We start from the raw sequence: 24,360 nt of genomic DNA on the forward strand, positions 1-24,360 counted from the left end.
ATCTGGTAAGGTGTGCTGAATGCTTCAGTTAAAAAAGGTGCAGTCTTAAATTGCCATCAAAACACTTCATATTGCTGTTTTATATTTCCTAACTATATTTTCCATTAGATACAAAAATATATATTATCTCATGAGAAAAATTTAGCTTTAACATTTGTAATATTTTGCCTAATTGTCAAATTTTATAACAGCTGTGAAGTGTGAGTCTGGAGTTAAAGTTTGTCAACAAATTAATTAACCAGTAAAAGTTTCTGTGGGCTTTGTTAATGGTTCAGTGTAGCATCTCAAGGCGATGATGGAACCTTCTGGAGGTAGCCAGGATGCGGGTGAGAGTCCTGAAGGAAGCCGGGGTCAGCTGAACTGCGCCGCTTAAAAGTTTGTGCAGTGAAGCATTGTATTTTGGGAGGCACTAAAATATACGCAGCACTCTTTTCTTTGCTGTGTGTTGGCAGACATCTATAAGTCATGAAGATGACCTCCATCTTCCACAGAGAAGGAAAGCTAGAAATGAAGACACATTTCTGTTATCAGTCTGCTGTGGGTCGTAAGTTGAACTGGTGTTATATTTTCCTCTGAAAGCTGCATAGCCTTGACATGGTGTTTAACAGTGTTAAGCTTATTGCTGCTGAGCTAAACATGTCTGAAGCGAATGATGACCCTCACGTCTTTGCAATAGCAAAATGTCTCCCTGATGTGATCCCGCAGACTTGGAGCATTAAGTTAATTTTCCCCTGGATTTCTGAGCTGCCTTCTTTTTACCCAGCAGAGAGCTTGTGAAGAATACAGCTTCTGACCGAATGACAGAACGTGGAGAGTGAAATTAGATGCATTCAATTAGAAGATGACAAAAAGCCTATCTAAATATTTGTCAGGATGCTACTTATGGGATGCAGTGTCCAGCCCGGGAAGTGAAAGGAGGCTGCGCTCGGGACTTAATAGTTTGGGGGGGAAAAATGGGTAAATCATCCAGATTCTTTATGGGCTTGGAGAGGATAATTGAGGGTATCGAGTGGGCTGTTATGCTTCCAGGGCTGGTGATGCCTCTCGTGTAATCTCAGATTAGTCCTTTTCTTGTATTCACTTAATACAGAATTAACCGTTACAAAGTTTTCTGGACCACTTGAGTAAACAGTGTTGTTATTTGACCGCTAGAGGATGGATAATGCGGTGGTTTATAGGAGGTATTAAAAAAGAGGCACTTCACCTTCTCCACAAAAAAACCACCGCAAAACAAACAAAACCCCAAAGCCACAAAAGCCAAAGAAACGAAAAAGTCAGGGCAAATGTGTTGGCTGTGAGATTGTCGGGTTTGGACCAGAAGGTTTACTGGTTTTCCAGAGGACAAAAGGATGATATTGAAAATTGACATTCAGAATTAGTAGTCAGTTAAACAGAAAGAGATCGGGATATGCAACTCGGTTTGGCCACATCTGTTTATCTGTAAGTTAAATTTATAGCAACTTTTTAAAGTAAGAGATCAAATCCCTTGTAATTTCCTGCTTAGAAAGTTTTAACTACAAAAGTAAAAATTTTAAATGCAGCATGTCATGTTGACCTTTTTTTTTTTCGTTACTGTTACAGCAGTTCAAAGGAGAATGTGACTATGATAGGGTTAATCCAGCTACATAAAAATCCATGCTGTGTATGATAGTAGTAAAGCTTGTGATCCCTTGATCTTTGATTAGATCCAAGCTAGTAAATATCTTGTGTTTAATCAGAATGAGTTGTTCTGCATGTAGTATAAGTCACCTTCACAGATGGGATGTAGCAGCAGAGTTGTTCGTGAATATTTGTTTTAATCCTTTCCAGAGCAAGCACGCTTTATGTTTCTTTGTTGTAAATCAGATTCAAGCAACTAAAGACCAGCACGAAGGAAAGACATTTACTTGCAGTCAGGAATAGGACAGTGGGAGAACCTTTTTTCCTTTTTAAAGAAAAATGTCACTTAGTAGATTCTTAAAAGGTATTTTATACTATTCCATAAACATAACTAACACACCGTGGCTGCTTTTTTAGACTGGGATGCAAATGTCATTATCTAGAATTGCATCTTAAACTATTCATACACGTTCCTAGCTTAGAAGACTATAAATATACAGAAACTAAGATTTATTATGGTAAATGTTCGGCATCTATTATTATTCTATGTTTTAAAGATATTTAGTTAGAATGGTAGCCGGTCTGTGTGCTGGTAAACTGAAATTCTTAAAACGTTATCTCTAAGGCTAGTTATTTTGTGTGATATGTTGGCATCCTATTTACCTAAATCTGTCATAATTGCCTTCTGATACATCTTCCTTTGACACACCAAATATTGAAAATAAGAGTACTCTTTGCTGGGAGATTTTCTACCGAATGTCATTTTTCTGTGTTCATAACTCGATGGTAATAACTGGACGACCTGTGGTTAAATGCATCTCAATTTCTCTCACTTATTTTTCCTAATCACCACACAGAGCCTTCTGTGCTCAGAGGTGTGATTAGATTTAACCTGCCATCATATCTGAAGAACTTTCTGTACAACATATTTTACAGTGCAAGAATTATATATGTAGATGGTGGGTCTAAATGTAATATATAAATAGATATAAAGATGAGTTGCTCTCATGCCAAAGTTAATTCCTGATTATTTTTTTTTGTTTTTAACAGGAAGACTGGAGAGCCCCCGCTAATAAACGGCTGGATTCCTTACCTTGGGAAGGCTTTGATTTTTAGAAAAGATGCTTTCAAATTCTTACTGGATCAGCAAAAGAAACTTGGAGATATTTTCACTGTACATATTGCTGGTGAGAAATATTTTAGTATTTCTCCTGATTTTTTTCCATCAGTGAAGTTAAATACTCATTCAAATGTTTAGTTTAGAATCTTCCTTAACCAAAAACATTTTTGCATAGCATAGGCCAATAAAAATTACTTAAATTCACATGAATTGTATGCATAATAAGTATCCATAGGATATAGTTATACTCATGTGGATTTATGTACAGCTATAGGTATATATGCATATTGACAGAATTTGTAGGCATGTAATGTATGAACATAGATTTTGCCAGCACATTTAATTGTGTATTGTTTTTTTTTTTTCCCTAAAGAAGGGAGAACTAACATCATCTTGACACTGCACAGAAAAATATCAGATTAAATTTAGAAAACACTTAAGAAAAAAAGTGCAGAATATGTTCTCACACATTTTACAACTGGTTGACAGGAACACAAGGGAATGAATGACACATTGACTCAGTGATACAATCAGGACTGGAACACAGAAACTTCCCATTGCCAGCCTCTTACTCTGATCATGCTAGCTCAAAATAACAATATAATAAAGTATGATATAACCTTGCTGCTTTCTGTATTTATAGCTGCATTACTACACTAGCTCGAATACAAACATTTGAGTGAATTCACGTAGACACTTAGCTGTAGCAGAAAAACATAGAATGAAACTGGAATCTTGAATGAAACTTAAATATATAAATTTACATATATCTGTGTATACACAGATGTACTTTTTACTAAAATCAATTTAAAATTCAGTATTTTCCTCTGTTCAGAAAAAGGCAAACTCTTATTAGTGTAGGTGGATGTATTTGATCTTTTGCCCCTTTACATGCTGATATCCTTGTTCAAATGATAAACTTTAGACTTAAGTCTGTCTCATTTTTAGCTATTCCTGTATTTTTAGGGAGTTTCAAATAAAAATTTAAAGGGTAAAGTATAAAGTTTGCTTTGTAATTTCATGGCAGTAGCATTAGCTTTGTATTTCTGTATAAGTAATATTTTGCAATAGAAAAAAATTTTCTTAAAAAGTCAATTAATTAAATTCCAAGCCGTATGTTTAATTAATAAAATTTTTCTTCCTCTTACCAAATCTGTTCTTTTTTTTCCTGTGGAAGAGCATTTTTACTGCTATTAAATGTGTGATTTTTTTATTCATTCAGGGTTTTTTCTTTGGAAACTGATGTGCTCAGATTTTTTTCCATCTTGAAAGTGAGTTTGACAGATTACAAGACCAACTTTTGTTGAAATACAGTCTTTTTTATTGTTAATGTACATTCACATTATATACAGTTGTGGCTTCTTACGAATATAGATTAATAAATTATAATTCAGAGACTACCTTAGTACATTCATAAAACCAGATACAGTCATACTTCAGAATCCTTAATGTGCTTAATCAAATATTTATTTCTCTTTCACCTTTTTATTATTTTATGCAAGACTATGTTTAGAGATTTGTGTGTTTAAGCAATCTATGAGTGTAATTTAGTTTCACTAATTTCTGTTTGCATCGTAAACAAAATTCCGTTTCAACTTATCTCTCTGTGTTCAGGAATTTTGAGGAAGCCTTCCTTGATAGAGACTGAGGTAAATGGAGTGAGTTCTGGATACCATTTCAACCTTATGCAGGGAAATCTTTGATTTTGTGAATTTGTCATATCAGAGATACCACTTTAAGTTCTCTTTTTTTTCGGTATAAAAATACTGACTGTCGAGACTTCACTAAAGGAGAAACAGTTTGTCATCCACAAATCAAGGAAGAAGCCGAAGCTAGTTAGTACCTCCTATCATGTCTTGATCTGAAGACGTACTGGATTTCTATATGTCTTACTGATTTGCCAAAGATGATGTTTATATGTTCGGCAAACATAACATAGCCTGCTGTATATGGACTATCATTACTTTACCCCCCTGGTGGGTGTCTAAAGGTCCTGTCAAAAAATTCTATCAATATATATTGTTCTAATTATTGGTTCTCAAACTAGTTCATTTGGAAAATGCGGAACGATGCTTGGAGTTTCTGGCATTGCCCCGTACCGGTAATGCGATTTCGCTGATTGTACTTTCTTATGTGATGAGCAAATGATTGTCATCCCTAAAAGTCACAAGGGACATGGATGTCATCTTAATAAAGAAATTAAAAAGCACATCTTTCTATGAGAAACAATGTAAATTCCTGACCTGTCGCAGAAAATAGTTCTCTAATTGGTATTGTGTGGTGGTGCAGCAGAATCGTTTTCCCCAAACGTCACGCCGGCGAAGCACCACTGTACATCATTGTCAGCAGTTCAGCAGAATCTCCCTAATAAGAGGACGATTACGTAAATGCGATAGTCTTCAAAAAAAAAAAAAAAAAAAAAGAAAAGAATAAGGAGAGGGGAGAGAGAGTCTGTGGTGTTGAGATGATCATACTTCCCAAGCCATCCTCTCTGCTTGTTAAGGGTCAGCAGCATAGGCAGACGGCTAGGTAAGAACTTAAAGAGCTTGAAACAGTTTTGTCATTGTTTCTTGGGATTAAACTTTGTCTCCTTTTCCTGAAAAGTTATTAGGAATGATACCGAACCTTATAACACTCTCTCTGAGACTAACTCAACTTTTAATAAAATAATCTTAGGGTTTTTTACTAAGCACACTTGCCTTTTCGAATACTGCTGCTAAGTCATTCTTTTCTTTTAAATCATGATACACCTACAGTAACATATCACGTTTTTCTCTCTTAGGCAAAAGGTAATTTACATTAACTCCTTACCAAGCTGAAGCCTGCTGCAAGCATTACCGAAATAACATCCATCATTAGATGCCATCTGAAATGCTTGTCTTTCATCATTAGCATTAAAAAGCTCCAGAATGCATTATTAGAGTAATTTCTTAACTATCATACAAATACTGGTTTCTGTGCTCGGATTTACCAAAGTTGACAATTTTCATATTTTCCACATCAATCTTCTATTTCTAGGAGACTGTATAAACTAAAGGGAGATAACCAGGCTATTTGCAGTATGGGTGTAATGCAGACTGAAGGATTGGATGGGGAAATACGAATTCTCTGTATCCATATTAAAAAAAAAAATCAGAGGGCTTTTTACAGAAACCAGCATGCATCTCTTATTTTGGCTTTTTTTCTACAGTACTAAATAAAATAGCTCAGTGACTTAAACTATTGGGATTTGGAGTGTGACGTTTCTGTATAGACATGTCTACTTAGCTTTTTGTGTTGAAGGATTTTTTTTTACAATCTAACAAGGAAAGGCTTGGTCCCTAGCAGTTTCTATATAAATACCTTCAATATTTAAGGCTTCCTGATTTGTGGAGCATGTGATATGCCTTCACTTTTGGCACGTCTGGCATTTACCTTTACCAGTACTCTGATGGAAACTCATGAACATCAAGATTTTGGTTCAGTTTCAGAAAAGGCTACTTTTAAGAGGTGATTCTTGGCATTAGCTACAATGGAAAGGCATGGGAGGGGAGAGGGGAAGCTGTGTTTTAAAATACCAAATAATAACTGGTAGCTTTAGGAAAGATTTGCATTTGTTGTTCTCTGACACCACCAGGGACAATCAGTGGGAAGAAACCTCGTCAGGGACAACGGCAGGATTTAAAAAGCAAAATTAAGAACCATATTGACACTTATAAAATTTAAAATCATAACTTGAGGTGAGAAAGTTTGTTCCAGTTCGGATGTTTGCTGCTCAGGGTAGAGGAGGTGTTGGGGCATGGTTTTGTAATTAGCAATCTGTTCCTGTGTGGAAGAGACTGGGGTAACCGGTGTAGCCGCACAGTGCATCTGTGTGCGAGTATGACTGTAATTGCTAAAGGCTCCCATATCCAGTCTCACAACAACAACTTACTAACTGCAGTTAATTAGCTCTAGATTTTAGTCTTTTTCTAATTAAAAGATCTAAAATTAGATTCTCGGTGAGGTACGTAAACAAGCTGCCTTTGTTATAGAGGGGTTCCACTTTTCTGACTATACAGACCTTTACTAAATGCAGTAACATAAGTATTTTGCTTTATGTGTTCATTTATATTGTTGACTTGCAGTGATGTGGTCTGGAGCCTGAATTGATTTTACAAAATGAATTATATTTTGGTACATACTTACTTTTTGCTGCCAGGAACCTGATGAGAATAATAAAAATCAGGATCTGTGATATTCTGTTTCTCAGAGATTTTTTTTCAAACTATGTGCTAGTGTTGAGTGAGTTTTGATTTAAAATTATTGCTAAAATAGTTTGATTGTCTGAAACCTCATTTGCTGAAAATCATTTTCTTACTTAAAAAATGATAAGAATTGATGTGCGTTTGCTAAGTGTCTGATTAAAGATCACAAAGAAACTCATATTTTGCATCAGAAATAAGCAGATGGTGGACAGATGGTTTAAATTAATATTAATTAAAAATCTTAACTTAAATTGTTTACCCTGTAAACGCAAAGTTAGGGAGCCAGCTTTCATCTTTAGGGTTAATAACACTCCAAATCTATTTATTAAAAATTGCTCCAATGGGCATTCTTTCCAAGCTTTGATCGCAAAGATGGTAGCCTCAATAAAGAGTGTGAAAGTGGGTGAAAGCTGGAAAGAGAGAGCAATTCTAGGACTCTTAACGAAGATTCTGCAGAGGTTGAGACTAAAAATTCCTGTCAGCCTCTCTGGTCTAGGAAGAAAGAAATGGTCAGAAAAGAGGACTGGGAATTGAGAATCTCTTTTCCATGCTGGTCTCTCGCTATATTTATTCTTTAATAATTAATTTACATCTATGGTTGATTATGTTACAGTAAAGCAAACTCTACAAGTACCTTAAAAACCTTCACACGCTGTTGGCAAAAAGAAGGGGGTCAAATTCTGTCTCAATTTATCCTTTGTATTTCCTTACTGGTTCACTGGGATTGCATTGGATGTAATTGGGAGGGAAATTATGGTAGCTGGTAATTGCAGAGGAAGTCCAGAGCACACCCAGATTTACCACAGAGCATTGTGTGTATACACAAGTCAGAATACGGAATAACTATGATAATTCAAATATCACTAGATGGTAACCATGGATACTTGTTGACATTTTTAGTGGTAGTGACTACTTTATCTCAGGACATCTGTCACAGAGCCAAATTTGGTCCTCAGTTAAGCATGTAGCATTCCCATTAAAATCAAAGGAGATTTATCCCTTTAGTGAGACAGAATTAGACTGTAAATGCTGGAAGCTTTGCTGTTTTCCTGAGTTTATAACTGGGATATTTCACAGGGTATGTGTACATTTTAATGGGTGCCCTTTTTCCCTAATGCACTTCTCCATTCAAGTTAAGAGTCAGGAACTCTAAATAGACTTAACATGGGAATCATCTATAAAGAGTTAAGATTTAATTGAGCCTTGGGAGCGTTAGGATTTTGATTCATGATAGTTCACCGAAATGCTCTTCTTTAGTAGTTGACTTAAAGCTTACAGAGAAATTGCAGGATTTTTCTAGCACGGGCAACTTGAAAAAGTGTCAAACTCGATGCAATCCCGTTCCTCTGTACAGGCAGCTGAAGGTACGGCTGTGTCACCTCACCGAGAACATCAGGAAGGGTAGGAAGTTGTTGGTGCACTCTGGCACAACGGATGATAGCGCTAGGACAGTGTGTACCCCAAAATGGCACCCATGTTAAACATGGTATGGGTATGGGTATGGTAAACATGCTCCACTGTAAGAAATAGCTTCAAAATCAAATCCTAAGGTAGTAATTTTACTGATATTAAGCACATTCATAACAAAAAGTTAGCAAAACTTGAGGAAAAAAAAACAAATGCAAGAGAGGCTTTAAGTGTTGGGGGGTTACGATGTGCAGTTAAAGCCGTAACCAGCAGATTTTGAGTCTCTCTGTCTTCTGCTTGAAGAAAAGCTGCCTAGGTAGCATATTTTCCACTCTGGCCCCCCGCATTCACTTTCCTCCATGCAGGTGAAATGTGTGTGTTTCTCCCTTTCTTCTGGTAAAAAACGACAATTTTCAAATGCTGCTATGACTCCACATTGTATTTTCACGAATTATACCAGTGTAGTAAATTATTTATTTCGGAGTGCCACAACAGCAGGTCACACCTTACTGTTCGCAAAACCAGTAGATCAGTCTACATGGAAATGGCTTCATGCTGATTTTAGAAGAGCCATAGAAGTGCACGCAGATGAAATCTACATCCTGACAAAGAGAATCAGTATTGCTTCTTTTCCAAAGCTAAATAAAACCTGTTACTTTTTTTTTCCTTTTCTTTTTCTTTTTCTTTGCAGATTTCTTCACAGATCTTTGATTTGGGGATTTTCTGCATGCTTTTCTTCCAGATATTGGCTGGGCTTGTTTTCAGTTATTACTTCTGCAAATGTCATCAGATTATAAAAGTGCACGTCTATTTCTTTTCTTTTCTTCTATTCAGGTAGATATATTACCTTTATCATGGACCCATTTCAATATGTCTATGTCATCCGAAATAGCAAGCAACTTGAATTTCATGAATTTGCTGATAAAATGGCTTCCAAAACTTTTGACTACCCAGCCTTGTCGAAAGGAAAATTCCCTGATCTCAAGGAAAACCTGCACAGAATCTACCAGTATCTACAAGGCAAGCCTTTGGATATCATTTCTGGCCACATGATGAAAAATCTCCAGGATATATTTGAATGGAAATGCTCACAAGCAACAGATTGGGAAACAGAAAAAATGTACAAATTCTGCTGCTCTGTAATGTTTGAAGCCAGTTTTGTAACACTATATGGAAGAGTTCCTGCTGCAGATGGCCACAAAGTTATTAGTGAAATCAGAGACAAATTTATCAAGTTTGATGCCAGCTTTCCCTATTTAGCTGCAAACATACCAATTGAGTTGCTAGGAGCTACCAAGAAGGTTCGGAAGGAGCTTATACATCATTTTTTACTTCAGAACATGACAAAATGGCTGGGAGGGTCAAAAGTGGTCCAAGCCCGACAAGACATATTTGAGAAATATGAGCTGCTTGGAGATTATGACAAAGCAGGTAGGAAACTTATGAATGATTGCTTGTCTAAAATAAAATAATTTACTATAGACCTTTGAAATAAAAAGGCAAAATGGCGACCTTGAAATTTTTTTATGTTCTTTCTAATTGGCTAATGATAAAATGTTTTACTCTGAAACAACCCTCTATGATAATTGATTTTTTTTTTTGTGCTGAGGTGGTAAAACAAGATACTTAATGGTGATAATGAGAAAGATTATAACTGAGCTGCATTTCCTCCCCTTATTCCCCCCACCCCCCCGACATTACATTTCAAACTATTCTCATTAAGCAGAAAATTAGACTTCAGAAGCCTATTGGTCCTCATTAGCATTCACTGATCCTTGGCTGGGTCTGTGTCCTAACATCTTTTAATTAGCACACTGCAAATCTAATCAGTGTAATAAACGCTATTAATCTTCCTTTTCACTTATTTTCTCCCAGCACATCATTTTGCCTTCCTGTGGGCCTCTGTGGGAAACACGATTCCAGCTACATTCTGGGCCATGTATTATCTTCTGCGGCACCCAGAAGCTCTTGCAGCGGTGCGTGACGAGATTGACCATTTGCTGCAGTCAACAGGTCAAAAGAGAGGGCCCACGTATAACATCCACCTCACCAGAGAACAATTGGACAACCTGGTCTACCTAGGTAATTTATTTTTATCTGTTAGGAAGAAAAGAGGGGCTCTCCCGGCAAACTCGGTTTATCACTCATTTCTGTTTACTGAGAAGGTGGAGGACACAGCTGCCTAATTGACATAATAACACCCATTTACATCAATTATAAATTATGTAGTTTATAGCTGTAGATACTCTCATTGCATGTAAACATTAAAGCCTAGGTAATTAACTATGCAAGGTATGCAAAAGGCTAAATCGAAGCTTTGCAATTATTTGAAAAAAAGTTGATGCCTATTAAGTTGTTTGATTCTGAGCATCTGCCGAAGTGTTAATGCATTTCAAATACTTCTGTATGGTACTGCCAAGAAAGACCCTTTTCTGAAATTACAGTGGGATAATGTAATTTTTTTCACAAGCAGTTTCTTTCTTTCTCTCTCTTTAACAAAACAAAAAGACTCCTAAAGCGGGCTTCAGTTGAGCGATGCCGCTGAACGAAATACAAGAAGGTAAAGCTTTACAGAGTGGAAATGGCGTTTCCAGTGTTGAAAAAAGTACCTTGATTCAAAATAAGGGAGCTTTAAGAGAGATACAGATCTTCCAATTCTGGATCAGTGGTTCAGCAGGAGACCCTTGCCAGTTGTCGTTAGAAACTGTTTCATCCAGGAGCTGGATAGGCCATCAGAGCATCAGCTGATGATTTCACTTCGTTTGCTAGTGCACAGGCACGGGCAAGATAACGCTAAAATTAGCCCAAGGGAGGAGAGCGGGTGTAGCAGGTAGGAACCTAACCTTTAAGCATCTGAAAGTCCCTATAGGTAGCGTTAGCAGGATACACAACAGCTGAACAAAAGCATAAAGGTTCAATATTCCTCTCTTTTTTAATATTGAAACCAGTCCCCTGTTAAAACTGAGCTCGTGTGTCTTTGTTTTGGTAGCTCACAGCCTGAACTGATGTCATAGAATCACAGAATCATAGTAGAATCAAAGACCTTTAAGATCATTGAGTCCAACCACTTACATGTTACATTACTACAACACATGTTCCACTCTTAAAAGAAGCTGTGTCAAGACAGGGTGGTGGAGCAGTACCTAGGCTTGATTTGGATATAATAGCTGCCATTCTCCAGGACCATCCAATGTGGCATGTGTCAAGAACCTGTGTTCAAACTTGAATTGTTTCTCAGTACAAATATAAAATCGAGACTGATCCAGTTGCTTTTTGTTAGAGCATTAATGTTTATCTTCTATAGCGTGAGTCTAGTAAGTTGGTTTCATCTGGAGTCACAGCTGTTTTGATGCAGATTTATCTCTAACTGATGGAGGATGCTTTTGAAGTAGGAGAGAGATCTGATGACAAGGAGACGTCTGAAGAATAACGTGACATCCTAAGCATTTAATGTACTTTTGAGGAACACAGGTAAAATTGCTTCATATCAGTTAGCATCCACCAAAAAATAATAGAAAAGGAAAGTTACCGAGCATCAAGAAGATCAAGAGAGAATTTATTTTGTATTTGGAAACTGAGATGGTAATGGCAGGGGAAAAAAGAAAAAAAATTAAAAAGGCACCCCAGAAGTGTAGGAATAAGGAAAATAAAAGCATGTACTTCACTAAAACCATCTGGTGCAAAATCGTATGAACAGTTTAAAACATTAACTGTGTCATTTCTCTGCTGCTCCTTGAAATCTTGAAGTACCTTGGTAACATTTGATTTATGTGTTGAGAGGAAAGTGCCACATCCTACTTTGTAGTATTCTTGTAACACTTTTGTTAAATTTTATAATCGCGTTAAACGTAATGTGGTATGAACAGAAGCTAGATTTCAATTCTTCTGGCACTTAAGTCATAAAGGGCTGGATACTGTCCCATAAAATAATAATATAGAAAAAAAATCTGTACCATAAGAGAATTAAAGTCATGCTTCAGTGGAAAGGGGAAAGGGATGTTTTGTTAATAAATGTGTAGGAGGGACAAAGGTCCCCATTTGCATTGCTTGCGCACGAAAAATCCCCACGTCGCGGGAAGGCTGTGGGCCAGCACTGCCTTTGCCCTTGCAGCTCGCTGACCCCAACCTCCGAGACTGAGCTTTTCCTCTTCCCTCTCACGCCCTGTGCCAACACAGAGCACAGAAAACCAGGATTTGTGTCCCCGCTCTCGAGTAAGGCAGACCAGGTGGGATTCTTGTATGTTCATCACCTTGTCATCTCATTCTCCTGCGCTAAGTGCTCTGATTCTCCGTCCTCTTTTTGGCCTACTATAACAAGAGCCTTTTTTTGGATTCCGCATGCTATGGACAACAAGCAAGAATTGCTAGGAATTGCCTTTCTCAGGAAGCACCGTTGTTATTATGGTCAGATTCTTTGGGTCTAGGGAACAACATGGCCTGATTTACTTCTAAATTCAAAGCACAGGTATGTGATTTTAAAAAAAAAAAAAAAAGCTTTCAACACACAGCAAAACTAGCAAATTTTGGCTCTGATTATTTTTTTCCGATGGCATTTCTGGGGCAGCACACTGTTTTGTCTACGTAAGACTTTTCCCGAATCCCAAACGTGCCTATTTGTGTGCACAGAGTAACATACATTATTAGTTGTTATGGCTCACAACGGAGCTCTAATATGGTAAACGACACATGAGAATGGTCTGTCGGTTTTTATGGTTATAATGGAAATGCAAAGGGTAAAGCAGAGATAAACTTAGTGCATGTTTAATGCTAACCATGTTTAGTCAGTTCGTTTGTTTAATATTAGTCCATTCATTTATATGGTGAAGCATTCTTGCCCCAGGTCATTGCTGAATCCCAGATATTTCCTGCGAAAAGAGCACAGCTTGAAAAATTGTTTCATACACAGGAAAGGGTAGGAACCCAAAAACAGCTAATACAGAGTACGTAGTCTTAACGCAAATGCTAAGCATTAGAATCGTTGGTTGGACTGAGAGAAATGAATATATTTTCCTCAAATGGGCTGGGCGGTACCATTTAATTCTTAGTAAGATGCAAATGTACTTGTTTCAGATCATTGTTTGTGTTGGCACACCGTGATGCCTGTGGGTAAATGACCCCCCCAAAAAATATTTGCATACTCGATAGCTATTTCCCTACAATACACTCTAATAATTATAGTACCCTATTACCTGCTATGTGTTAGTGTAAAATTAACAATCCATTATGCACAATAAGTTTTATAAAACATTTACAGATAGAGATCATGTTTAATTAAAATTAACTTGCCTACGAAAGCCAAATGCACTTATGATTCGCAATGACCTTTTATTACCTGCAGTCCCTTGTTTTGGCTGGATGATTGACAGCTTGCTGTTTGGCTACCATGTTGTATTTCAGCTGACAAGACTTTTCATTTTAACTCAATTTGCCTGCCTATCACAAGCTGGTGGCAGGCCAGGCTCAAGTCACCCAGCTTTGCCTCAGCAGCTTGCTCTATTTCTCATTAGTACGCATTTATTCAGTGGAAATTGGAAGACAAATGCTTGAAGGCATGTGAACTAAGTATAGCAAATTAGGGTTTAAAGACTGAATATTTATAAGTATATTGAAACAGTTTTAAAAAAAAAAATCTAGAATGAATTGGAAGCTGAGTGCTAGCTTTAGTATAAGAGAAATGAAGAGGGAAGTGGGAGGATTCTAAGAATAACAATACTATGAGAGAGATATCTCTCTTTTTTTCCCCTCTCTCTCTCTAGAAAATATGTAAAATCTCTCTGACAACACCTTATCAAACAACAGCCTGGCTTCTTTATGTAGCGCTCGCACAGTGAAGTTTAGCATCTCATGTGTGTAAGAAGGGGGGAAAAAAATGAGGGTCATGTTCATTTGCTGCTTGGTTATCCCTTGGTATGCTTTAAATTGCCTTGTTTGTTCGGCACAAGCACAGAAACAGATGTTGCTCTACCGTGCTGGATAATTTACTGTACCTCACGGTGCAGAATGGAAGGCCTCCCAAGCTACCCAGCTGGTCTGTCAGCGGCGATGGCTGGTGTCTGCTGAACTATGACAACTGCAAGTAGAGGCTGCAGTTTTATTGTGCAGTTGTCATTCCTCTCAATGTATAGCTCCGGCATTTGTGGAAAGCTGACTGTCTATTTTTTTAATGTGAGCCTGCAAAGCCATATAAGCTCCATTCTCCTTTGTTGATCATAATGTGACTCATTACTTTTGTCATCTAATGATTATCGGCATGATCGCTCAGAGCGAGAGCCAAGCTCGCCTTCCACACATAACTGGTACTGGAAGGTAAAACAGATTTGTCATTTACGATCTGACCGCTAAGCCACACTTTGTGCTCCATTATTGTGATTAACTTCTGCATAAGATATGCTGCCCAATTGTCATCTGGGATCCGGCAGCGGGCAGGGACTGCCGTGCTTTCTGGGAGGATGTCCGCCGATAGGATGTGACCGCATCGCTTGGGCGGTTAAATGTAAACCTGCTGTTTCACAGCGGCGCTTTAATAATTATTTTTCTTTTGGTTTTTTTTTCCCCTCCTTCCCCCTTCCTCATCTGATTTCTGGAGTCGCTATGTATGTTGCCACCATTTCCAAATGATGGACGGTGTGGAGTTACCAGCTTCATTTTCTGCAGGTTGAAGGCAGTCTGGGAGCGGAGGCTGGACCCTTTCTTTTTACCACGTAAAGTTTTGTTGCCAGAGCGCTGCCAGTTGAAATCTATCGTGTCAGGTGCCTTGTGGCTATCCGCAGTAGAGGCCATCTTCTGGAACCAGGGTTCTTTTCTGGCTTCGTCACCAACAAGCCGATTTGACTCTGCCTGATTATAGTAACGAAGGCAGTCCAAAAGAATATGCACAGACTCACTGTACGTCACATTGAATCACAGTGCTGGCCACACAAAGCTGACCGCAGCCTCATTTCTTTAGACAAATGCATGCTTAAGGAAAAACCTCCTGCAAGAAAGCATCCAGGGCCACTTTATTTGCTATGCATGCTGCACCAGATTTAATTTTTAGTGAAAGAACATTTGTTGTTATTTTTTTTCAGAGGCATCTACACTGGGTAGCTACTGTCTCTAGTAAACTAACCTTTTGGGTGCAGCAGTTACAGTGCCTTGGTGAACACTTAGAGAAGGCTTATTTGATATCACAGAACATAAATGCAGACACAAATGGATTATTACGTGCAAATGAAACCCTATTTTAGGCTATTTTTCACACTGATGATTAGAAGGAATCAAGTCACATATAACAGTGCCCATACACGCTGGTGGAAAAATAGTCAGTTTTGATTACAAAGTGAGAGATGCAGCCCTAGACAGGAGCTACATGCTGATATACATGCTATCAGAATGATTTATGCAAATTATGCGTATTATTCCCAAAGGAATTCCTCCTCAAACTGCCAGGATAAATTGCCGGAAATTAGCCATAAAATCTGTCGTGCTAGGAGCAAAAGGTGAAGGCCACTGGGAAAGCAAGGACATTCAGCTTCTGGAGCCTTCCAGGATGTGATGGTGGAGACAGAAATCTTGCTTTCCCTAAGCCTGAAAGGACTATGTTTTGTTTTCTCTTGGCCAATTAAAAGTGTCTTACTCTCTTAAAATTACCAGGCAAATAATGAATTGCTTTCATTCACTCTGACCATAACAGACACTATCATTTGGCAGCATAGTGCACAGAAAAGAAAATAAATAAATTTTAAAATCCTCTGAGTATGGAATTAGCAAGTGAAATGATTTGTTTCTAACATATAGTCCTGCCATTACATCCAACAGCTTTCGAAAGACAAGCTAAATAGCTCCATGGATTCTTTTGCTAGTATGTGCTTGTAACCTCTGAAATATATGTAAATGCATAAAGCGTTCATGTCTTTTGATTGCGTTGTTTTCAACGTGATGCCTGAATAATGACTTTCCACCCAAAACTCGGTGCTGCCTACAGTCGACAGGATTTCTCAGCACCATCAGTGAGAATCACATCGGGAGGTTCAGCGTCGTGGCTCCCTGCCCCAACCCTGCGGGGATGTTTATTGCCTCCTCCTGGTCTCTGCTTTATGTTTGGTTTGTGGGGTTTTTTTTCCTTTTTTTTTCCTTTAGCCTGCCCTACTAAACCTGTCGAGATTCAGCAGCTGTAGCCGTGTATAACTTCCAATCATCTCCCATATTTCTGACGCTTCCCTCCCCTCCGGTTTTGTTTAATCGCAGAGAGTGCCTTAAACGAGAGTTTACGGATGTGCTCGTCCTCCATGAACATTCGCATCAGCCAGGAGGATTTTGTTCTCAAGCTTGAAGGGAATCAAGAAGTCGGTTTGAGGAAAGGAGACTGGATAGCCCTTTACCCGCAGATTTTGCACATGGACCCTGAGGTCTATGAAGATCCTAAGGTAAACACTCAGCTGGTGCTACTCTTCCTACCCAGGCACATCGCAGCAGCCAAGCCTTTTGTGATCTGTGGTTTGTTTTGTTTTTTTTTTTTACTGCTGTTCCTTCTTGTGGAACAAATCTTCCTACTTTCAGATGTATTTTCTAGGGCCCTATAGGTCAAAAGATTCATGGCCTGAAGAGAGAAATATGGCGATGATACTGACTGCGACTGCTTTCAAAGGAATTGACAATTGCACATTGACTCCCATAAACTTTAGGCTAAATGTGGCTTTTGTTTGGCAGTGGATCATTTGATACCCAAGGAGGGCTGAATAATAGAAGGTGGTTTAAATAGCAAATAATGTGGGCCATTTAGCTAAGTGCCCCCAAAGCATCATTGACTCTCTGAAGCCCTATAATAGCAGTGTCTTACTTGAGCCTTATGCTTTTTCACCTCCCTTCGTAGGGATTCACCCCTTCTTGATCAATTAGTAGAGTGTTGTGAACTTGAGACTGTAAAGCTGTTGCTCTGCAGCGAAGCTCAGAGGGTAATTGTGTCATCTCCTTGTATTTTTCTCTGACGCTTGAGTTAATGAATATCAAAGACTCAAAATTAATCCACCCTGCCTCAGCCTTAATACGGCTTCAGAAGTTCACCACCTGCTTGCAAATTGAATAGTCCTTGTCTCGGCTAGTTTGCTCCCCCGGATTGCTGTCCCCAGCCCAGGGTGCCACAGAGGAAGAGCGAGGGGGCACGCTGAGGCTGTTAAATGCCTCTTCTGCCTGACAGGCAAAAGCTCGTACCTGATCCATTCCTCATCCCCGTTTTCCTAAACAAATGGATGCCTCCCAGCCATGCTGATTTCCATCCTTGGCATTCGAACCAGAGAAGAAGGGAACTGGATTTTTTTACATGTTTATAGAAAACCCATGTTAGAGTCATTGCTCCCTGAGGCTCTTCCTTTCGGGAATTTAAGAATGTGAGGTTGCAGAGAAAAGATGAGATTCAAGTGCTTTGTTAGTGCGGGATGGCATCTCACTGTGCAGGAACTCCACCAGCCTCGGTGAGAGGAGGTGTGGAGTGTGTCGGGAGTTAGCAGGAGTAAGGTATAGTCACCAGGATGAACACTGGAGCCATGAAAATGGAAGTGACATCCAGGAGGTTTCTGCTGGCTGTCCCCACCCAAAAATGAAGACAAAGCCCACTGAGAAAATTAGGGTTTTAAAAAATAATCCATATATTGGCAAATACTTGATTAATATTTCTAGCCTTAAAAAGTAACAACTAGCAAATAAGCTTTTTCTTGTTTTATTCTTAACACTTTATGTTGGAGAACATTATTGATTTGTCAAAAGTCCATCTGTTTGTTTAGGTCCTAGACCAAAAGCATCAGTGTGGAAACTGATCCCCTCCCTTATCCAATAATTGCCAGAATATATTACCATATTTCCATTGCTTGAATATATCTGCTTAGTATCAGCTCTGTTCAGCTTTCACAGTACAGCTTTAGTTCATATATTTTATCTTTTTGATAGTGAATGAGCAATCCACACATTGCAGTACATTGATTTCAGCACATGGGCCCTCTCGAAAAGTGGGGAAATCACTGTTCTGTTTGGTTCTTAAAATATGCAGTGTGCTTTCAACAATAACTACTGAGGATCAGATAGAGATGGAGAATGAATTTTTTGAAAGGTGCAGTCTTGAGCTTGTCATGTATTTAGGGAAAACTTTCCTGGGAAAACAGGCAGCTTGACGAGATAATTTTGTAGCAAAGCTTTTCTCCTGGATACATAAATTTAAGTTCAAGCTATCTTCTGCTTTGGCACCATGTTGTATAAGTGTAAGCATATATTGTTGACCTCTTTCTCCACTCATCAAAGCCTAAATAAATGAGTCAGTTTTCTATAAAGTGGGTAAGTGAACCCATAAATCCTAACTCAGCTAGTTATAGAGCTCAGTAAATAAACTCTGCAAATCCCATAGAGTGAAACATCAGGAAACTCTGCAGGAAACCCTACCTGGTGGCTTCCCAAACAAGGCTAAATACGAGATTTGACAGAGAGAGACTTACATCAATCACAGGAGATTGCTCAGTTTTCTTAATACTCTTAGAAAGCCGTCCACACAGAACTTCATCGCCTGTTCTTGCTCAATGTCTTCACCTTTTGCTTGCCATCAACCACCCTGTCTCTTCCAAGGAGGCCTTGTGCATGGCTGAAAGTTCCTTTATTGTCAAAAATTAGTCTTTATTTAGCCAGCGAACTAGCTTTTAAGGAAACCAACCCAAGGGGCTTCAGCAGCACAAGCCTGAGTTTGATGTTAGTCATTGGCTCCATTCCTGTCTCACACTTGTTTTCTACTTTCCCAATTCCTTAGACACCAATTTATTTTTTGTTAAAAGCAATTACAACTCTCAGATGGCTCTTAAGATGACAAAGAAAGCATAAGGTTTGACCCAGTATGTCCATGTGTTCAATACCACAGTTCTTAATTGCTCCAGACACCAGGAGTGCACCTTGTGGAAATGTTCCAACAAAGTGAAGAGCTCTGGTCTGGTTTGGGTTGGTTTTTTAAGCAATTGTAGATCATATTTAGCCGTGCTTTTTTAGACCAGCAGGATTTACATTTCAGGAAGTGAATCTTTTTTAAGGAAGAAGTGGTATTCTGGGCTTTCATTTGTTACTGTGCTTCTTCAAACAAAGCAATAACTTACTGGGAAAAAAAAATTGGCATGCTTCCTTTTGGCTGAGGTATACAAAGAGATTTAAAAGAATTACTTATCAGTGGAAACACAGATATAATCACCTTTATCTTTATGGAAAATCCAGGCATCTGCCATTTAGAGAAACAAACTTCTGTTCTTCAACACCCAAAGTTACATCTCCTCCAGTGCACCTTGTACTTGTTCCCTTTCTCGTAGACCACCTCCCCTGCCACTGTTTTTTCTTGACAGCAAGACCTGCAGTGCATGGTTTTCAGAGCCTTTAATCTAATGAGTAGATCAGTATTAGTGTATTTTTCATTGTGGTGTGAGTTTTTTTAATCGGTTGAGGTTGGTTTCTGTCTGACTGACTTGTTCCCAGCCAGCTCCAAATGGCTGCTGCTATAGCAGATGTATGCAAAGCAGGACAAATGCTAATGAGTGACCATAAGCAAGAAGTGTCTGTCATTTTTATTCAAAGCATGCAGGAGGATTTTGTAAGTGGTTAATTTGCCGTTGACTGAGTGAGGATGCCAGATCTCCTTCATTCAAAAACATGAATTATCTCTAAACAGGGATCCTGCTACTGGAAAATAGTCAGAAAGATGTTCAATTTATGGAACGCAGGTTACAAGCGCAACCTCAAGCCTTACTTGAAAGCACCCTCTTTATAATGGTCAATCACTGGCGGTTGTCCTGCTTTGCACACAGCTTCCAGAGCAAAACATTTGAAGGTCAAATGTGGCAAATTAAGCAGCAACCATCTCCAACTGCAGGGAAAATTGACTGCAAAGCATCGGGTCTGGTTTTCGAATAATCTGCACCACTGGGTGCAAAAGAAGGATGGATTTTGCTCTAGCTTGCAAGAGCAAGATCAGTGCAATGCATTAATTTATTCATAGGCAATTGCAGAATTTGGCAGATTATCCTTATTCATGATGTATGTACCACACCAAGTGCATATGATGCTTTACAAGAAAATTGTCCTTCCACTAAGGTTCATTGTCCCTGCTACAAAGCGGTCAAAATCTAATTACAATCAATATAGGCCAGACACTCAGTGGATGAGACGTGGAAGTTGAAGGAGCTTGATGTAAAAGCTAAAGGGCTAAGCTAAGTAAGTGGATTTAAGGAGTGTTCTTTGCAGGGAAGATAATGTGAGTTAATGAAACTTGAGGGAACCAACTAAAAAGGAGAAGCTGTCAGCTCCTTGTCTTCCTCTTTATCTTATTTTCTGGGTTTCAGAAGCACTACCGTTGTGCAAACAAAGCAACTCATGTAACTACCTTGTTAGATATCATGCTCTCTCTCTCTTTCTCTTTTATTTTCAGGAGTATAAGTTCGATCGATACATAGAGAATGGCAAGAAGAAAACCACGTTCTACAAGGCAGGAAGAAAACTGAAGTATTTCCTAATGCCCTTTGGCTCTGGGATCAGCATGTGTCCAGGGAGGTTCCTTGCAATGAATGAGATGAAGATGTTTCTTTTCTTACTATTGGCTCATTTCGATGTAGAACTAGTGGAAAACAAAGCTGTCAGACTTGATAACAGTCGTATGGGCCTTGGTATCCTCCTGCCAGACGTTGATATTGCCTTCCGTTACAAGCTAAGGTCCTTAAAGTGAGTGGCTGCCTATATGCCTTCTACTAATCTCCGTGTTTCCTCTGTTTCATCTCTCAGCTTTGTATTTTTGGAAACATTTGCTTTTCCCTCTCTGCTTTTACCTCCTTCCTATTTGTTTCTAAGGAGAAAAGCCCTTGGGCTGGAGGTAGATATCAGTTGCGGGGACATGCAACCTCAATTTGTCCTGCCTGAGTTGTGAATAGTGAGGCGAGATGACAAGAGTTTGGCCAAGTAAATAGCCCAACGTCCCTATAAGATGGACCCCCGTGCTCTTGGTCATGAGTTGAGTAGGATTTACAGGGAGGATGGCATCAAGCTGAATCCAGGCCATTTATATGGGAAACGGGCTCAGCAGCCCTCTGTCACAGGGGTTCCCCCTTCTTAGATTGGGAGGTCCATACACCCACCGTCTGGAGGCATCTCTGCATCTGCTCATAGAAACATAACAGCAAGAAAGGGGGAACTTAATTCTAGGGGGTGAAAGAATTTTTATTGATTATTATTCTAACTTTTTATTTACTCTGTTACCTTCATGGTCTTGAGTGTCTTAGCCCTTATTTGGGAGATGGGATGGAAGCTATGTGGGGTGGTGAGGGATGATTTGCAAGAATGTCTTACTGGCAACACATTTCTGACTTCAGTTTTATGTACTGAGGATGAATGCTTTGCTTTTCTTCTTTTTTTTTTTTTTGTGCAATGCAAAAAAATTAAAATCTGTGATTTTTTCCTGCAGTCATTTAAAGTCAGAAGGGAGGTTCTGTTGATTTTAATAGGCTCTGGATCAAGTCTAAATTATCTATTTTTGCTTTTGAGCCAAAAAAATATATTCTTCAGGGAGAAAATATATGAGCCTCTTTGAAATTATTCTATCATCTCAAAAATTACCTTCTGTTTGTCTCACTGTTTTCCTAGTAACACGTCTGTGTGTTTATTTTGACCATTTCTTGTGTTTGTTTCTCCAAAAAGGCAAAAGAAGAAGAGGGCTTCAAGGGCAAGTGTGGTATCTAAAACTACTTTTTAATAGTGTTTTACTGTGCCTAAGTTATGCATAGACAGAGTAGTGTGACCTGTATTTGGAAACAGACTTATCCATATACAAATTGGAAAATAGGCTCTTCCGTGGGGCCAAAATTTGAGCAAGTGAAAACCCTGGGCAGCCACAGAAGTTATCTGTATACTGCCTGCCCAACCTGCTTCAATGGGTGACCAGCTCTTTTTTCAAAAATTAATTTCCTAGTGCGTGGGATCTGAGATTTTTAGACCCTGTCTCTCTTCCCAGCCATCACTTCTGAGACTGATGTGGATTCTTGTGGCTGTCCAGTCTCAATTTGCCAAGATGATAATTGTGATGGGAGAGTAGCCATGTCTGTGGGCCTTGCCCTGTGTTCCCCAAAACCATCTTTCTTTGGGATGTGCCAGCATAAGTCTTTAAAATCAGAAATTTTACTCATCTCTAAAGCACTTGATGGCCTATGGATGGAAACTGCTACGTACACACTAAGGATTAGAATTATTTATTGTTATTTGTGTAGAAGCCTGTTTAGTTATTCCTGTAAAGCACATACCCTAAATAAGCATCAGCATCAGTAGAAAGGCTTTCAGAGATTGGCACAGCCACATTCCAAATCCTCTGAGGAGAAAATTGTGGTTTTGTGAGATATATTGGATAAACATTTTCTTTTCATATATAATATCAATAATGTCTACACTGTTGGAGTATGCTTACATTAAATGGCCTTTGCAGTTGATTAAATGCTTTAACTTTACTTCAACATTTAATCAACAGCAAAAGCTGATTATTGCTTTGTGCCACAGAATAAAATTTGTTTTTATGGAGAGATTCTTGCACTCAAGTTACTTACTGCTGTAGTTACCCTGTAGGAGCTATTCGATACTCAGCCGTAGCTCACAATCCAGTTTGGACATTAGAGCCTGGTTTATTGAGAAAGGAAACGTTGATATCATTATACTGTTGACTATATTCCATTATTGCTTAAATGTAAGCTGTAAAATGTCTCATGCCACAGTTATGATAAATCTTTCATTGGCATCCAACTTTGAAACAAACCTGAAGCAACTGCGAAAATAACAGTAGGTATTTGTTTTAAACAGAAGACTTTTTTTTTTATGATTGTATTCTATTTTTAGGATTTTGAATTAGAATATCACAGGCTGCTGCATAATTTGGTAGAACATAATAGGACTGTGCCAAAAGTACATGCAAATCATTAGTATTTTCAGATTAATTGCTGATCAGTTTGTATAGAATCATAGAATAGTTTAGGTTAGAAAACACCTTTAAGATCATCAAGTCCAACTGTTAACCTAGCACTGACAAGTCCACCACTAAACGATATCCCTAAGCACCACATCTACACGGCTTTTAAATACCTTCAGGGATGGGGACTCAACCACTTCCCTTGGCAGCCTCTTCCAATGCTTAACAACCCTTTCAGTGAAGAAATTTTTCCTAATATCCAATCTAAACCTCCCCTGGCAAAACTTGAAGCCATTTCCTCTCATCCTGTCCCTTGTTACTTGGGAGAAGAGACCGATCCCCACCTCGCTACAACCTCTTTTCAGGTAGCTGTAGAGAGCAATAAGGTCTCCCCTCAGCCTCCTCTTCTCCAGGCTAAACAACCCCAGTTCCCACAGCCTCTCCTCATAAGACTTGTGCTCTAGACCCTTCACCAGCTTCCTTGCCCTTCTTTGGACAGGCTCCAGCACCTCAATGTCTTTCTTGTAGTCAGGGGCCCAAAACTGAACCCTTTATTTGAGGTGTGGCCTCACCAGTGCCGAGTACAAGGGGAAGATCACTTCCCTGGTCCTGCTGGCCACACTATTCCTGATGCAAGCCAGGATGCTATTGGCCTTCTTGGTCACCTGGGCACATTGCTGGCTCATATTCAAGTGGCTGTCGAACAACACCCCCAGGTCCTTTTCTGCCAGGCAGCTCTCCAGCCACTCCTCCCCAAGCCTGTAGCGTTGCATGGGGTTGTTGTGACCCAAGTCCAGGACCTGGCGCTTCACCTTGTTGAACTTCATACAGCTGGCCTTGGCCCATCGATCCAGCCTGTCCAGATCCCTCTGTAGGGCCTTCCTACTCTCCAGCAGATCAACACTCCCGCCCAACTTGCTGTCATCTGCAAACTTACTGAGGCTGCACTTGATCCCTTTGTCCGGATCATTGATGAAGATCTTAAACAGAACTGGCCTCGATACTGAGCCCTGGGAACACCACTTGTGACCGGCCACCAACTGGATTTAACTCCATTCACCACCCCTCTCTGGGCC

At 39.2% G+C, this 24,360-nt stretch overlaps 1 protein-coding gene across 1 annotated transcript in view; it reads left to right on the forward strand.

Moving 5' to 3' along the window:
- The window catches only part of CYP7B1 (cytochrome P450 family 7 subfamily B member 1), a gene marked incomplete at both ends in the record, with an annotated part of 123,754 nt that extends 102,687 nt beyond the window's left edge, over positions 1-21,067 (forward strand). The window contains 5 exons of the mRNA XM_082315981.1: positions 2,650-2,786; positions 9,187-9,783; positions 10,228-10,434; positions 16,579-16,757; positions 20,774-21,067. Of these exons, the coding sequence (XP_082172107.1) occupies positions 2,650-2,786; positions 9,187-9,783; positions 10,228-10,434; positions 16,579-16,757; positions 20,774-21,067 (1,414 nt within the window). The remainder of the gene's footprint in view (positions 1-2,649; positions 2,787-9,186; positions 9,784-10,227; positions 10,435-16,578; positions 16,758-20,773) is intronic.
- Between the last annotated feature and the right edge of the window lie 3,293 nt (positions 21,068-24,360).

The sequence above is a fragment of the Platalea leucorodia genome (assembly GCF_965183815.1).
Source record: "Platalea leucorodia genome assembly, chromosome: 1".
Lineage (NCBI taxonomy): Eukaryota > Metazoa > Chordata > Aves > Pelecaniformes > Threskiornithidae > Platalea > Platalea leucorodia.